Source organism: Antechinus flavipes, chromosome 1, assembly GCF_016432865.1.
Source record: "Antechinus flavipes isolate AdamAnt ecotype Samford, QLD, Australia chromosome 1, AdamAnt_v2, whole genome shotgun sequence".
Classification (NCBI taxonomy): Eukaryota; Metazoa; Chordata; class Mammalia; order Dasyuromorphia; family Dasyuridae; genus Antechinus; species Antechinus flavipes.
In genome coordinates, this window is record NC_067398.1 from 57,504,053 (window position 1) to 57,521,959 (window position 17,907).

Here is a 17,907-nt window from a genome sequence, read left to right on the forward strand (position 1 = left end):
TCTCACAAACTATGTTTCTAGATTATATCTATTTAAACTTATTATTTCTTTCAGGCCTACCATAATAGAGTATACACAATAAGTGTTGAATCGATGTTTTAGAATGAATAAGTGAGTGAGCAAAAAAGTCATGTATCCAAAAGAAAAAGGGGAAAAAAAAATCTAGGAAAATATTTTATGGTAAATGCTTTGGATACAAATCTGATATTCCAATTCTATAAGAATATGATACAAATTTATAAGGACAAGATCCATTTCCCAAAAGATAAATAATCAAAGTATATGGATAGATCAGACAATGCTCAAAGAAAAAAAAAATCACATAGGAATTTGTCATTGAAAGATTGTTCACACTCCCTAATAATCAAAAAAGAACACATTGAAACAATTCTGGGGTGTTGCCTTATTTAAACTCACCAAATTGATAAAGATAATTTAAAGTGATAAAAGAAAAACTGACAAAAACAAGCTGTTATACTGTTGATAAAATGATGAATTGATACAATATTTTTTGAGAGTGACCAGGCAAGATGCTAAAGGAGTTTCAATTGTGATCATGAGCTTTGACCCAGTAATCCTATTACCAGGACAGATGTTCTAAGGAAGCTATTAAAAGATGGAAAAATCCCATCAATCCTGGGCTAAAATATTCATAGCAGTAGGAAGCACAGTAGCAAACAATTGGGGGGAAATGATATAATTATTAACTGAAGAATGCCTGAACAAACTGGTTTATCAATAAAATGGATCATTACTGTGTAATTTAAAAATAAAATAAAAAAAATTTTTAAACAGAAAAAACATAGTAATGAAAACAAAATTAGTAAAACATGACTACAAATACATGTGTATATACACATGTATATGTATGTATATATCTAAATGCATATATGTATTTGTGTGTGTCTATGTGATATGTATGCATATGTATGAGTATCACCCTCACTGGTGGAACCCCCAAGAGGTATTTGCAGGTTAGGTCCTCCAGAGATGACTATTCTCATGTTAAAGGTACTCTGTGGTCTGAACTCCTAAATTGTACTGGTCTGCTTACCTTTAATAGTAAGGGCTTAGATACAATTAATTCAAAGCAAAGGCATTTAGTGAGATGGACTAGTAAGAAAAATAGGTACAGAACATTTCCCCTCTTGAACTTGGGAAAGACTTGTATAAATCACACAATGGAGCAGCTAGTTGGCTCAGGGGATAGAGCATCAGTCCTGGAGTCAGGAGGCCCTGAGTTCAAATTCAACTTCAGACACTTAGCACTTACTAGCTATGTGACTCTGGGCAAGTCACTTAACCTCAATTGCCTTGCTAAATAAAAAGATGAAGGCACACAGACATCAAATAATCTATCCCTAATCTATGGGGCCCCAATGACCTGTCTTTTCTTGTGGGGCCCTGTGGGCCATTTCCTTCCTGGGGATTTTGCTCATCTGGACCTTTTCCTTTCCATATAAATACATTCACAACTTCCAGGGCTAATTGTGTCTTGAATCTATAGCTGTCTATGCTCTGTCACCTAGAGTCCAGCCCCACCAAGCTCTCCCTGGCTTTAATTCTACTGTTCCCCTCTGCTAAGGGCACAAGAGAAGAGAAAGACATAGTATACAGCTTTCTCAAGAGTTGGATTCTTCTTCCATAGCTGACTTCCTTCACGGCTGCCAGAGGTCACACTCCTTAAAACTGTCCTGTGCTTTAATGTTTCAAAGGGTCATCAGGGATGTGACTGATAGCCAATAGCCAACAGTTATGTAATTCAATCAAGCTCAAAGATCACGTACTTTGTTCTATTAAGTTAATAATAAGCTCTTTTCCACTTCATTCAAGATCTTAACATCTTGTTCTTTCTGATACTAGCCCCTTTATTCCTGTAATTACATCATTGGAGGGTGGAGATAATCAATGGATCAATAGTCTCCTGATAAATTCCCCCCCACCCCCACACTATATGTAGCTCACATTTATTGATTTCAGATTCACAAGGCATTTTCCTCAGAGAACCTTCATCAGGTAATTAGTGCAAGTAGTATTATCCTCATTTTAGAGATGAAGAAATTGAGCCTCAAAGAGCAAAATTAGTCTCATAGCTGAAATATTTCTTCTAACTCTGAATGCAAAGGTCTTTATCTCACACCAACGACACAAAGCTTTTTTCAGTATACAAATGGGAAAAAATTCAAAAAGAGATGCAAAGCAAATGAGATATTACTGCATTTGGTAAACATACTGTTTTCTGTTATCAAAATGTAAAAAGTTTAGAATTTGTCATTTTAAATATAATTTTATTTTTTTTGTTGATTTACTTACTTGTTCCATTTTATGTTATTACATTTATGATTTTTAAAACTTTAAAAATAGATATTTGAGGAAGATAAATTCTAGATATTTCTAGGAAGAGGGGAATTTGGAAGTATCCATAATAGAAAGACAAAAAGAAGAGAGAATGAGAGATGGTATCTGACCTACTTTTCCTCCAGTAGCATATAGCTTTAGAATACCTCTTTTTCCTTCTCTTCTTCTTTCCCTTCCTCCATTTTCCTCTTTCTTCCAATGTATGGGAAGAATAAAAGAGGCTGATCAGTAAGGGTTTGGACTAAACTAGGAGATCTAAATTCAAAGAGCCTGGATTCACCTAGGCTAAGGAAACTACACTGAACCAGACAAACTGAATTTTTTAGGACTGATTCTAAAGGCAAACTAGGACACCATGGGACTATGACATTAGAAACCTATATTTAAGTCCCAGGTAGGTGATGAGGATTAAGGATAGCCATCAATTCTCCAGGTGGATAGGGAGTAGACAGGTCTGTGCATCCCCAGGAAGAAAATTGTTAAGCAAAAACATATCAATTCAGTGATACATGAAGGAAAGAGATTTTTCAGCAGAGAAATTTTTTAGTTCTCCTTGTTTATCCTTCTTCCCACTTGGCTTACCCATTAGTCTTCTTTGGAGTAAAATACATGCAATCAGCACTATTCAATAGCCCGCTACCATGATGCCACTTTTTCCTTCATTTTTGTCAGTGCTTCTATATCCCTAGTCAGTGCAACGTATACACAGGATCCCAAGCTTGGAAGATCTCCTGAACAAATAAAGAACTAAGTCCCTTTGACCAAAATCCTATATTCAAAGAATTTATCTTCTTGGTATAAAGGAGGAATTTTCTCAACTATTTATTCAAGAAAAAAGGTTTTCTATATAGATCAAATCTGTTAACCTTTTTTGGTGTGTGATAGAAAACTTTAAAAATCTGGTGAGGCTCCTGGACTTTCTCAGAATAAATTTTTTTAAAGCATAAAATAAAATTAAGATTATGAAGGAATTTTTATTTCAATTATATAGAAATTAAAATGTCATTTTTTTTACTCCACCCAAATGTATGAACCTTCTGAAAACTACCCACCATAGGGCCCAAGTGAGGAACCCCTGATATGAAGAGTCCAGCCAAGCCATTCATTTCTTGGCCCTTAACAACTTTCCAGATTATAACTGTTGCCTATGATACACTGGAATTCACTCACTCCTAACAATAAGAAAAATTAACTCTTATTTATATAGTGCTTTAAGATTTATAGAGAACCATAGAAATGAAAGTTATCATCATTATGACTCCTCCTCCTCCTCCTCCTCCTCCTCCTCCTCCTTATCATCATCATCTTCATCATCCTCATCCTCCTCATCATCACTCCTATTAGCCAAAGTTCCTTTCCCAGTGTCTAAGAACAGTAGAAAGCAAGAAGATTGGATTTGCCATCAAAAACCCTGGTTTCATGAATTATTCATAAGCCCTGAGGTTTTTTTACTTAACTATGGAGCTCAGTCCCTTCTGCAATAAAATAAGAGAATTGGGCTCTGAACTTCCTCTGATCCTTACATTTTCACAGAACATCAATTAAAAAGACTATATAGCTATGGACAAATCTTCATCTCTATTAGCCAGCTATAACTCTTTTGGGGAGAACTCCTAAGTCTATGCTGCCCACCCTGATCCTTCTCCTGAACCCCATATCCATAATTCCAACCACCTTGAGAGTTGGCTTTAGATGATCCTATTTGTTCCTGAGAGCTTTAAATCTCTGCCAGTCTCCATGCCTGGAAAAGCCCCTCAAAATCACGATGTCCCCAAACAACATTTTCACCTTCTCATCTTAAAATTTTCTTCTCCTACTAAGTCCCCTATTTCAGTAAGATCTCCATCATTCGTTCTTCTAGTCATCTATGTTCATACCCTGTCATTTAAAAAACTGTTTCTTTTCCTTTTGACCCCATATTATGCTGACATATTGTGGATATTACCTTTCTAATGTTTCTCATATTTATTTCTTTTCCATGCTATTCCCAGGGTTCATTTGCCTTTACCTAAGGGAGAGTTTCCTCCCAGCTCCACTCTTGCTTCTCTTTAATCTATCTTACACAAAGCTGCCAGATTAATTTACCTAGAGTCAGCATACATGACTACCCCGAAATATCTGTTATTTCTCCGATCCTTATCAGTTAAAAGTCCAAAGCCCTCATCCAGGCATTTTATTTATTCATTTTATTTTCACATTACTACCCTTTACAGACCCAATATTATAGTGAAAGTAGGCTTTACACCATCCCTCGAGGTATTAGCAAATTTTTCTTTTGAGCTCAAAAGAAATGTGAGATGTGCAAATTTAGAAGCATTCATATGGCCTATTTGTGCGGAACCTATTTGTGGAGCCTTCTGAGATCATATGGGTCTGATCAGAGTCAGACACCTGTGATGGAGCCTTCTGAGATCATATGGGTCTGATCAATCAGAGTCAGACACACTGTATGTTGGTGATTGGTCTTCTTAGAGAATGGAGGACACCAACCAGCCAATAAAGTTTTTCAGTTTCTATACTTTTGTTCATGCTATTCTACCTATCTTATTGTTATTGCTATTGAATCATTTTTCAGTTGTGTCCAACTCTTCCTGGGGATTTTGATCATCTGGACCTTTTCCTTTCCATATAAATACATTCACAACTTCCAGGGCTAATTGTGTCTTGAATTTATAGCTGTCTATGCTCTGTCACCAAGAGTCCAGCCCCACCAAGCTCTCCCTGGCTTTAATTCTACTGTTCCCCTCTGCTAAGGGCACAAGAGAAGAGAAAGACATAGTATACAGCTCTCTCAAGAGTTGGATTCTTCTTCCATAGCTGACTTCCTTCACGGCTGCCAGGGGTGGCCACCTCCTTTGGGGTTTTTTTGGTAAAGATCTTGGAGTAATATAGTATTTCCTTTTCCACCTCATTTACAGATGGGGAAACTGAGGCAAACAGGATTGAGTGACTTGCTCAGCGTCACATAGCTAGTGTCTGAGTTCAAATTTGAACTTGGGCTTTTCTGACTCCAGACTCAACACTCTATCCTCTGCACCACTTAGCTACTCTTCTGTCTACCTAGAAAACAATTTTTCCTCTGTTTCTTCCTACTGTCTTTATCTACTCAGAATGGTATCTATTATTTATCTATCATCCTTTAAGGTACTGCACAAAAACTACTTTTATGAGGCATTCCCTTATTTCTTCAGCTAGAAGTCAGTTCTCCCTGTTGACCCCCACATATAATACTTTGTTCCTCTCTTAGGCACCTAATATGTTCTAGTCAGTTATTATATTTATTTCTCGACAAGACTCAGAGCCCGAACTAGATTGCAAACTATTTGAGGGCAAGGACCATATCTTGTCGTAATTCATAGCATGGTTCTATGGAAGGAGCACTGAACTTGAAGTTAGAAGAGATCTGGATTTATATCCTAACATACTAGCTGTGTTACTATAAACTGTGCTTATTTCTGAGCTTTGTTTCCCTTATTTGTAAAAACAGGTATAATGATATCTATTACTCCACCAGGTTTGCCTGATGATGAAGTAAGATCATGTACATATAGTTTTTTGTATGCTCTAAAGCACTATATCAGTATTGGCTATTGTTATTGTTACTGTTGTCATCATCTCCATCACCATCATTATCATAATCATCATCATCATAGAAGCATCCTGGGGTAATGCAGTGAAACCTGAGTTCAACCTTTGACATGGTGTGATCCTAGGGAAATGCTTCTCAGTGCTCCAACCAACCAGCTGAGCCTGGAAGATGCTGACCTCCATTGGTAGAGGGAATTTTCTCAACAGCTAGTTTTTTATGCCATTAAAATGACAAATTCAGTCACTATCATCACCATAACCATCATCATCACTACCATTTTTATTGTTCATCTTTCTATCCCTCTCAGCACAAGACTGTGTGCAGCATAGTAGAAACATAATGAAAGTTTATTAAGAGTACAGACTCCAGATTGATCCCCTGAAGCAAAAGCCACTCAAGAGAACTGAAATGAAGAATGGAACCAAAGATTCAGTGCATCTGGACACTCTAGAAATCTCAAAAGTTTTGAACCTTTAGTCTTTGAACTTAAAAAAAATGATAACTACTTTCAATATGATTGGTTTTCTTTGTAATTCTGCATGTTCTATTTTATGTATTTAAAACATGATTCTGAGAAGGGGTTTGTATGTGTTTCACCAGTCTCTCCAGAGAGATAGAAAGAAAGAAATCATTCAGCAAGGAATGGTAGAAAGAGCTATGGACAGATCAGAAGAGAACAAGAGAGTGTCTCTTGATCTGTAAGTAAAACTGCCATTTACAAAGGTGGGTGAGCTTCAGCAGATTACATCCCTCTTTTCCTTGCATTATTCTTCATCTGTGAAAATAAAGATGTTGGACTAGACCACTTCTAACATTTTCTCCACATTTCAGTCCTTTGGCTCTGTGAGCTAGGTCTTAACCTCCTGGCTTTGCTATTTATTATCTGTAATACTCTAGGCATATCATTTTCCCCACTGAGCTTTAATTTATCTTTTAAATGAGGGGAATAAACTAGTTTCTAACTTTCTTCCTGCTCCAAACCTTGTTAATTTTTCAATTATGTTCACTGATTTTCCAAGAACTTAACATAACCCAACAACTTCTTGTGTTGCAACAAGACCAATTGTGCCCATTACTAACCACCCTTGCCCTACTGTCATACCACCAATCCAACACACTTATGATTGAATAATGCTGCTCCTGTTTATGTTATTGTCCTCAAACCAGAGCACTGTCCCTCTCAATTAACTTCCTAGCCAACAGAGCTCTGAGAGTTTGCAACCAAGAGATGAAAAACTTTCCCTTTCATTTCTTTACCATCCTTTCATTTGTGGATCAAAGAACTCACTGGCGTATTACTAATTTGTACAGACACCAAAACGAGGACTTTTAATTCTCTAATCTCCAATCCAGTGGAATTACAATCTAGTGGACAATTAATAATTAATTAGCATCATAATCCCTGACAACTTTGTTTCATACACACATATACTCACACACACAATCTTCTTGCACGTGAAATTTTTAGGCTAGTGCCAGGATTGGGGTAGAAAGGATGCTAGACTATTCCTCGATTTTTGGAAGACGTTTATAGAGACAGAAATAGCCATTCTTGAACAGGTGGTCTCAAACTGAAAAACTGTCTTAAAAAAAGTCCACACCTTTAGAAGAGCAATAAATGCTGTTCACTGACCCTGAGTTTACATACACCTAAATACAGAGAAGAACCAGAGGAAATTTATTGCAATGCTAATGCTGAAGGTATAAGCAGAAGTCAACTCAAAAAACAGAAAGTGGGGAAGGGGGTATTTAGAGGCAGTTTGACAACATTAGGACAGGTGATGAGTCCCTCAGAGGGGAAACTTTCACTTTCCCCTTGTCCTTTAACCAATCAACTTCATAGATTATTTTTGCCTTGCACAACATAAACAGAGTTTTTTCCTTGTTTGCCTTTAGAAGAGACAAATAGCACACCAGCTGCCTTTTCATCTAGAGAGGAATGCCCATTTTTTGTGGTAAGATATCTTTGATAGAAAAGGCAAAAAGTAGTTGAGCTAATTTATACAAAAAGGAAATAAAAACTAGGCAGTTTCCCTGACAAATAACATATTTATACTTCCTGAACCACATAATCAAACAAAGCAATATAGGAAAAGGATTAAAAAGAGGAAAGCCTTCCTATCTCCTTATCTGATTAAGTGATTACATCCAATCAAGAGATTTGATTTTAAATTAAAGTCAATATGTGGCAGGAAACCCACTCAAGTACCAAAAAAAAAAAAAAAAAAAAAAAAAACTCATGAACATGTGGAATATTTTTTTTTAATTGCCAGATGGTAGAATTTGTATTCTTGTTGTTACAGTGAAAATAGATTTTTATTTCATAAATTTAAAAAAACCTTGTCAAATATTACTTTTTACATTTAATCCATGCCTAAGAATAGGAAGTATCACTGAATTCAGATAACTTTAAACCACCCCAAAACAAATGTGTATAACTCCTTAGCCTCTAAGCCTCTGGGTGTCTCCAAAAATTAAATGGAACTAGAAGTGAAAATGGAGAAGACCAATGGCTCATATTTCTACACAGTCCAAACATATCACTTAGAAACACTCACCTTGGCATCTCTTTGGGCTTCCAATATCTGCAGAAGAGATACTGCCCATCTGCATTGACCAGATGGGGAAGGCTCTCATAAGGGACATTCTGGGGTGTCCGCCTAGGAGAACTTTCCTCAGGCATTTTGGCAGCCTCTTCAGGACCTTGAAAGGGGGGAAAAAGGCACGCCTAAATGAAGAGATCTTACCAAAATGCTCATAAGCAGGGGAAAAGGGTCCTGTCTACATAGATTCAAAGTCAGCAGCATTTTAAGGAATACAGTTTAAAAAAAAACACGTCACTCCATTTCAAAGATGGGGTGGGGGGGAGAGATGATGGTCCCCTCCAACTGCTAAGATAGAGGACACATTTTTTTTAAAAGAAAATATTCACTTTATTTAAATTTTCCACAAAAAAAGTCCAAGGGCTTTCATTACAGCTCCCCCCCCTCCCATCTGTGTTTATTTTTAAATCATTTCAGGAAACTTAATCTTAAAGGGTATTTTAGCTGTAATCAAGTGGCAATTATAGGCACCGCTATGGATGCAAGGACCCAGCTGCATCTCAAGATTCATCTCTCTTAAAAAAAAAAAAATCTAAAGAACAGCAAAGGGACAAAATAATGAGGTGAACGATACTGTTATTATCATTTCTACCATCCGACACACACACGAGCTAGGATGACAAACCTGTTTCCATCGTGTGAGGTTTTGCATTCCAGAGAGAAGACAGCACCAGGAAATCAGATCCGAGCAAAGAAAAAGCTTTCCCCCATCACTGCTGTCACACGGTAACACCCAACCAAATATTTAGCGCTCCCTCCAGCCCCCCTCCCCCCACCCCACCCCCAAATCATGCCTTTCTGTTTCTTGGAGTGTACGCCTTAGAGCCTGCTCAGCTCCCTGTGACAGTCTCAGTCAGTCTCTCTCTCTCTCTCTCTCTCTCTCTCTCTCTCTCTCTCTCTCTCTCTCTCTCTCTCTCTCCTCCCTTTGCCACTTTCTGCTCTCCCTCTCTTCTCGTTTTCCTCTCCCTTCCTTTATTCCCCTTCTTGTCCCCACTTCTTTTCCCTCACTCTTTCTATTCTCTCTATCCCCTCTCCTACTACTTGTTCATCTCATCACTTTATCTCAACAAATTCCCTGGTTCGAAAAGGGAGGGGCAGAGAAGAGCCACTCGGAGAACTAAGCTTTTTTCCTGCTCCAGCCTTGTGTGTGTACACACACGCGCACAAGCACACACATACACACACACACACACCACGGCTTTCTTGCCCCTGGAAGAAAGTTCTCTTTGCAGGTTGCTCTGCAAACTTTACTTCCTTACAGTGTCTGATACAGAGAATAAAAGTGGCTCCTGTGGCTGTCATCCGAAAATTCAAAAAGAAGTGGGGGGAAAGGGGGAGAGGAATGAAGTAGGGCAAAGCCAAGAATTCACCCAGTCTCTTAGCAGTGGGTAGACATGAGCGTGCCCGGGGTCCAGAGGCCAAGTTCATCTGGTTGCACACAAGGATACCCGCCTGAGCGCTAGAGAGGGCGAGGGGAGAGGGCGGAAAGGAGGATAGAAAGATACTGCTTGGCTCGACAGGCAACAGGGACTAGAGGCGTCAGATGCAGCAGGCTGCCGCGCTTAGCTGCAACCAGGGTTTAATGCAATGCAGTCTCGGAGAAGGAGGAGGAGAGAGAAGGCGCCCGGTGCTTGGCACTGGCGTTGCCGAGCCGCGGAAAGGGGAGTTTACCCGTGGCTGGGCGGCCGGGCGCGCTGCTGCTGGGCTGACGCTGCGATTGCGGCTGCGGCTGCTGCTGCCGCCGGGGCCGGGGGCCTCCTCCTCCGCAGGGCGGGCAGGCTGGGCTCGGGCAGAGGCAGGGGCGCTCGCGGGCTGGGCTCTGCTCGCCGCTCCTTCGGGCTGCGGCGGCGGCGGCTGCGCTCGCTCGCTAGCTCGCGTGCATTGAGGGGAGGCGCTGTCTGCGGCCGCTACTTTATTCTAGGGCGAGGGCAGGGCAGCGCAAAGCCGCTCTGCGGCCAGAAGCCCAGGCTTGGCCAGCCAGCGGACGGAGGAGGCAGGCGCTTTGGGGCCGGCCCCGGGGAAGTGGGTGGGGATGAGTCCGAACCTGTAGCAAGCTGGGGCCGGGCCGGGGCGGCTGACGGCCAGCGAGCCCGCAGGGGCGGGAGGCGAGTGGGGGAAGCGGGGCTCCCGACGGGCGTAGGGGCGGCCACCCCGCCCGCTGTACCCACGTTCTGTCCAGGAGCCAAGCCTGCTCAAATCCAACGCGATCGGGAAGCCGGGGCTCGGGCTGCAGCAGCTCCATTCCGGCTCGGGTGCCCGGCTCCTCCGGGCTAAAGCAACCTCCCTGCTGGCTGGGGACAATGCCCATGTGAGTCACTCGCTAATTAATAGCTGAGGATTCCGTGGTTCTCTTAATTAAGCTTGGACCCTCTTGGTGTCTTAAGACACACATACATGGAACTAAAACATAATTTAATAAGCATCGGGGCCGACCAATCCCAGGGAGAAAGGGTGGAGGCAGCTGAGCCATCCCTACAAAGATACAAAAGCTTCAGCCCCCTTGCATCCCTCCTGGTGTTGAAGGGGACACAGAAAGAGGGTATTTCTGCCCTAAGTCCCACCGCACAGACCAAGGAAAGCATCAGAGAACAAGGAATTCGGGGAATTGGGCAAGAGGTACGGTCAAAACAGTGAGAGGGTTTGCTCTTTCCTTATTAACAAAACAAAAAACTCCTGACATAAAAAAGATGGCCCCATTTCTCAGTTTCCCCTTTTTACTGTACAAGAAGAGGCTAGATGTGGTTTTTAAGCCCTTAAAAACTTAAGTTCTGTAAAATCCAATTCTAGCTCAGCAAAGACTTAGGGTCTGGGCCCAGTTCTGCTTCTGGCTTCCTGTATGGCCACAGGCAAGTACCTTCACCTCACTTGAGTTTTAATTTTCCTCCTTTGTTAAAAGAAGGACTTGGTCTAAATGATCTCTTAAGTTCCATCCAGTCCCAGTCCTAAAATGATCTAAGAACCCTTCTCACTACAACATTCTGGGTTTTAAGATGTCTCACAGCCCTGGCATTTTCTACTCAACTTTATCTATTATCTTCTAAAGCGCCCTCCAGATTTAATGTTCTATCTTCTAAAGTTGCACCCATCTAGAACCTTTTATGTTCTAAGGTCTCTTAGACATTCTATATTCTACTCTTTCAAATCTGATAAATTAACACTCCAAATTTTTTATCCCTTCCACCTCTGACATTTCACATTCTTTTCTACCCTCGACATTCTGTGTTCTAAGACAATTTTAAACATTCTACGTTTTTAAGGTCTTTTCCAGTCCTGATATTGTGTTCTGTGTTCCGTTCAAATCTGACGATCCATTTTCTGGTCTCCCATCCAGCTCTGATATTCTGTGTTCCCTGGTCCTTCCTAATGCTAATATGCTAGGGTGTCTTTCAGCTCTGATTATTCTATGGTCTAAAGTCTCATCCAGATCTAACATACTATGTTCCAAAGCTCCTCCCAGCCTTCCAGTTTTAAGATCCCTCATAGTTCTATATTCCATATTCCATGGCCTTTTTCAGCTCTGACATTCTATGATTCTTGGGTCCCTTCCAATACTGACATTTTGTGTTCTAAAGTCTCTTCTAGCCTTGATATGCTACATTTTAATATCCCTTCTACTCTAACAATTTTTAATTAGCAGAATTTTACTTGATATTTTCAAAAGGAAACTCTAATGATCTATCTAAAAGTGGGATCTCAGAAAAGACAGTAATTAAGCACATGATGAAGTTTTCTAGAGGGATTAAAAATTTTAAATCAAAGTAGACAAGCCAATAATATAGTATGGTAGACAGGGAAGGAGCTAGAATATCAAGAGATTAAGTTTCCTGGCTTTCCCAACAAGACTCTGTATTAAATTAGGTGAATCATTCTCATGTTTAGTGTTTTGCTCTTTTTTTAAGCTGACCATAAAATGAAGGGGAGAAATGTCAGCATCATGAAAGTGCAGGCACTGGATTGGGAAGTCTGAGACAGAGTAAAGGGAAACTTCCATGGGCCACAATGGCCTGATTTGTAAAAGGAACAGATTAGATGAGATGATTTTTAAGGTCTTTTCTGCTTCTAAATCTATAGTCCCACAATTTCATTAGAATGAGATAAAAGAAAGATGTTCTCAGAAAAATAAAGTGTTATTATTAAGATCTTATTATATGTGAGGGCCAGAAAAACACAAAAATGCAACTAAATTTGCTATAAAAAAAAAAAAAAACACTCTAAAATTTGCAAGGTACTCAACAATCCTGAGAGGTAAGAACACTTTGTAGAAGGTATTCTCCTTTGTCCAAAGAAGGAGAATATAAATTAATCAACATGTGTCAACTTCAAAAAACAGGGTTTTCCTCTCTAAATTTTCTAGATAATGACCTCAATTATCTAGGATTGTCTCTGCTTGTGAAAAAAACACCAATATATCAAGGTACCAAAATGGTCCTATCACAAAAACATTGGGACTAGAAGTAAAAAGACCTGAATTCTGGTCCCTGTGATTTGCTCTTTGAACATAGGACTTAAGCCATTTGCCTTCAGTGGGCCTCGATTTCTTCCCCAAAAAGAATTAGGTTACATGATCTCTAAGGTCCTTTCTCATTCTAGTGAGCTATGAATCTATAATTGCAACTGAACAGTGTAAGCAAGTCTCTAGAGCCTAGATAATAGCCAAAGGTACTTTTAACGACAATCCCCATATACCAAAGATGAGAAGAAAGTAATTGGTTCTTTATAGTTATTTGTGAATTATGAATCTTTTATTAATATAGTCCCTGGATAACTTACATTGGTGAGATTAGACTATTAGAAACAGAAAGCTTTAAAAAACAGAGAAATAGTATAGATGCCTAAGAGGCAGGAAATATGCTACCCAGCTTGACCACTGATTAACTGCATTAAATACAAGAAATCCATCCTCTGTGTGGGTTTCAGTTTCTTTCTTGTTATTCATGGACATTTATATAGTCTTTTAAGCTTTGCAAAATGCTTTCTTCATAGCCATTCTGTGTGATAGCTAGTTTGAGTATTGTTATCCCTTTTGTCTTTGTTTTTTACAGATGAAGAGACTCCAAGCATTTAAGGAATTAATCCAAAGTCTAATTTCTAATTATGTGAGGCAAGATTTCTTTTCTCTTCTCTTCTTTTTGGAGGCAATCAGATTTAAGCCACTTTCCCAGGATCACATAGTAAATGTCTAAAGCTGAATTTGAATTCAGGTCCTCCTGACTCCAAGGCTAAAACTTTATCCAATGCATCATTTAGCTGCTCCATGAGGCAGCATTTTAACTGTAGCGTCCAGATCTCAAGTCTAGCACTCCTTCCATCACATAATTCCACCTCTCAATGAAGAAATTGAGTCTCTTAAGAGATGTCTTTTTCAGCTCTCACATCCAAAGTTCTGAGGTTCATTCCAATTCTCATATTCCATGTTTTGATATTCCTTTCAGTTATGATGGTCTGTATTTTAGTAGTTCTTCCAGCTCTTACAATTCACCTGTTAAGGTCTTGTCCAGCTTTATATTCCAGGTTCTAAATTAATCTCTCCAAGCTCTGATATTCTCTTTCCTAAGTTCATTTCCAACTTTGACATTCTCTGTTCTATGATCTCTCCTAACTCTGACACTCGCAGTTCTCAGGTCCTTCCAGCTCTGACATTCTTTGTTCTTAGATCCATTCCAGACCTGACACTCTATGATTCAAAGTAAATTTATACCATTGTGTGTGACAACCACGCACATATTGTGAAATCACTTTAAATAATGTAAAACCTACGAAGAGTTCCAGCCTAAATGTTACCTTCTTTAGATAAATTTGGCATGTCAAAAATGTCAGGTAATTAGCGACTAGGATGAATCACAATAATAGGAATCCTACATGAGGAGGAGAAAGGCTAATAATTACCTGCTAGTGAGAAAGAGATTCTTTCACTGACAAACTTGTTCTATAGCGAACTTAAATGTAAGTTACGGTACATACATCAACATGATAGAAAATATTGTTTAAATTGGGGATGAAAATGGACCACAACAGGCTCACTGAGTTAGCAGGTAAAATTGTTGGTTTATAATCAGCACATTTTGCTTTGAGTTAAATTTTTAAAAATCATCTGGAGCAGGCTATTTAAGCATCAAATTTGGGCCACTTTAAGACTAATAGAGGCTTTTACTTATGTAGATAAATTAAACAAAGGATTGAATAATTGAGCAAAAAAATCAGTATGTATCTTTAGTAATAACAGCAACAATTCCAATTTCTCTAGCATTTTCAAGCTTACCAATGAATTTTCTCACAACCACACTGTGAGGTTGGCAGTACAAGGTATGACTAACTTCATTTTACTTTGATATTTGGATGGATTTGTAATCTCAGTGATGCAAGTACTCCCTCCGGTGATGTAGATTGCAACCCATCCATGCCCTCTTATCTGATACAATCCATACATCCCTTCGTATATATCCTTCATTGGGAATATACTCATCAACCTAGGCCTTTGTTGTGAATTTTCTTGCCGCTGCAGTGATGGCAGTTGAGCTAAAGGGCTGGCCATTGGTTATCCCTTGCTTATACCACGGGTCCAGTACCAATTCACTTGGGCAATCCTTGGTTAGTAATGTATTGCACCCTACTGTAGAACCACCAAAGATATCTCTTTTGCCATTTAGGTGACCCTCCAGTTCCATTCCTTGGAGAGTGTAATGTTCCATTACATATAAACATTTTATATCACCAAAAGAACATTATCTATAAGATGGGCCTTTTATAGATATATTTCAATATAACAAACTAACAGATGGATGAATGGATAACCAAAGAGATCAAAATTTTTAAAGCCTTTAATTCAGCAAGAAGCTTGAGGTTATTGAAAGCATCACATGAGTTCCCAAAGTCTATCAGGCTGATTGTCTCCTTTTGAATTCTAGGTCCAATTTATTGTCCATCCAGTGTCTTTCCAAGATATGGATGCTCCTAAATCAATTATATCCAACAATATCATGGTTACTTGTTTTTTTTTTTTTTCCTTTGAGGAGCAATAGGACAAACTCAATTAAATGGCTTGGAATTTTTTAGGGGATTCTGAAATATTCCAGAGATTTATGTAATCGATAAGATTTCATTCACAAGGAGAAACATCTGGAGGACTTCATCCTTTGTGGGAAATTACTCTTCCATTTGGACTTTGATCTAGACATTCTCCATGATGATGATGATGATAAACACTTTTGGAGAGCATAAATCTCCCCATTTTATGCTTTGTCTGAGATTAATAATCAGAAGATAGTCCAACAAAGTTGTCCATTACACAGCTTTGGAATTTTGTAGATCTGTCGGCAATATATAGGTAAGAGGTATCTTATTGGAGGACAGTTTTAAGGAAGTTTTTTTCTTCATGACTGGAATTCATACTCAGGGATGTATAAACTTGATTTTTTTAAATGATAAATGATGTGTATATATATATAATGAATCACTATAACTAGTTTTAAAATTATATATTTAAAAAGATTATTCTCAGAAGAGGTCCATAGGCTTTACCAGACTACCAAAAGGAAATCATGCAAAAAATTGAAGCCAAATATTTTATTCACTTAAACAACAAGCATAGTAAGATCTTAGCTGTATTTTTCTAGGGTTTTTTTTTCAGTCCAAAATGTATTCGTAAAGAACCTGTTGTTGTTGTTCATCCTTCATTCTTAAAGAGGCTCAATGACATCATGAGCATGACTTGAATTAACACTTAGAAAACGATCATGATCCCATCAAATACCCTCATCAAAGATTTCTTTATGTAGATGTAAAATTCCCTATAAATGGGAAAGAAGGTATTTTGTGTCAGTAGTTATTGATGTTTTTTCAAACATCATTTTTCTTTTTTTTCTTTATGATAATAAAGTCTGCAATTTTCTCCATGACTTTTGATATCTTTTTTTTCCCAACAGATATCCCTATTCACCCTAACAAATGTATCACGACCAATATGGACATCTTGTGTATAACCTTGATCTAATTCATACTACTTTTCTCATTTTTGCTTTCTTCTGGACAATTTTCACTTCTTCAAAAGAAGTAATATCTGGGACTTCAAAGTTAGCCTGCAAATATGATTGTCCACTATCTTTAATAATAAAACCAGTATGTTATAAAATTTTTTTCCATTTTTTTCCATTTTTCATTTTTTTCTTGAGTAAACTTTGGATGGCTTTGCTTAGTTGGATCTCTAGACAAAATTTTAACTTCTTCCTTTGATCATTTTTTGATAATTTATAAGACAAAAACAATATATTTTTTTAAAGACAGTACTGCTTATAATCTTTGAATACCATTCTAAATTGGTGTTTGCAATTGGGTTTATACTCTAAATCAGTGTTGCCCTTGACTGCCATACCATTCTGCTTAGCAACTAAGCCAAATGTTTGCTGCTTAATTTAGTTTTTGGACTTATTTTGGAATCCTCATTTTGGCAATTGATTTTCCTCAGTTAAACCTCCATATGCTATTATAATTAGTGTTGGTATCTTTTCCTTTATCCATTTCCCATTTTCCAACATCAATAGCTTATTTTAAAAATGGGACTGGAGCTGATTTAAAGGAGCTAAATGACACAATGGATAGAGTGCCAGGTCTGAAGTCAGGAAGACTCATTTTCCTGAGTTCAAATGTGACCTCTGACATTTATTCCAGTCAAATCACTTAACTCTGCTTGCCTCAGATTTCACAAGATTGAGTTGGAGAGGAAAATGGTATCTTTGACCAAAAAACTCCAAATGGGGTCACAAAGTCAGACATAACTGTGTGGTGTTCTCTTCTTTTGTAACATGATGGTTCTCTAGGAGCAGGTTTCTTGGGGAGATTTCTGGAGGCACCCGTAGTTTCAGTTCAGAGTAATAATCACCTCAAATACAGCCAGCTGATAAAATCCAAAAGTTTATTTTCTCCTTCCAAGTCTTGTCTCTTTCCTTGGCCCCGGTTATCTTTCTTAGAGGTCTCTCTCCCTCTTTGGTTCCAAAAGCTCTTGCAGCTTGTCTTTTGTTGCCTCCAGCTCCCTCTGAATCTTGGTTCTCTTCTCCTTCACTGACTCCAGGAGCTCCTTATATATGGTCTCTTAAAGGTGTGAACCCAAAGGTTGACTCCTGAGAGAGTGGATTGTGGGTTTCTGACTTGTGAATCTTCGGAGCTTGTGAACTCTAATGTATGAGCTAATGTGTGAATTCTCAAAGGTGTAAACTCAAGCATTGTTTCTATCAATTCCAGTGAGTTATCACCTTGTTTCATAACTGAAAAACAAATGAAAAAAAAGGAGTTGATTTAATTGTATGTCATATCTTTTTCTCATTTTTATTTTTTCTTCCAACTGTATTTATTTAGATCTTCACT

General features: G+C 38.6%; 1 protein-coding gene and 1 long non-coding RNA gene across 4 annotated transcripts in view; one reads left to right on the forward strand and one right to left on the reverse strand.

Annotated features, from left to right (window-relative positions):
- Window positions 1-17,907, reverse strand: part of MGLL (monoglyceride lipase) — a 187,432-nt gene that overhangs the window by 149,584 nt on the left and 19,941 nt on the right. The window contains exons 1-2 of one of the 3 annotated variants that reach the window (XM_051983257.1): window positions 10,222-10,380; window positions 8,506-8,650 (exon numbers count right to left, since the gene is read on the reverse strand). In XM_051983257.1, coding sequence (XP_051839217.1) covers window positions 8,506-8,630 — 125 coding nt within the window. In that variant the 5' untranslated portion in view covers window positions 8,631-8,650; window positions 10,222-10,380. Of the gene's footprint in view, window positions 1-8,505; window positions 8,651-9,175; window positions 9,347-10,221; window positions 10,381-17,907 lie in introns of those variants that run through there. The other 2 variants (XM_051983248.1, XM_051983241.1) reach the window with 2 other exon arrangements.
- The window catches only part of LOC127552930 (uncharacterized), a 71,809-nt gene that overhangs the window by 8,102 nt on the left and 45,800 nt on the right, over window positions 1-17,907 (forward strand). The gene's annotated exons all lie outside the window — the stretch shown is intronic.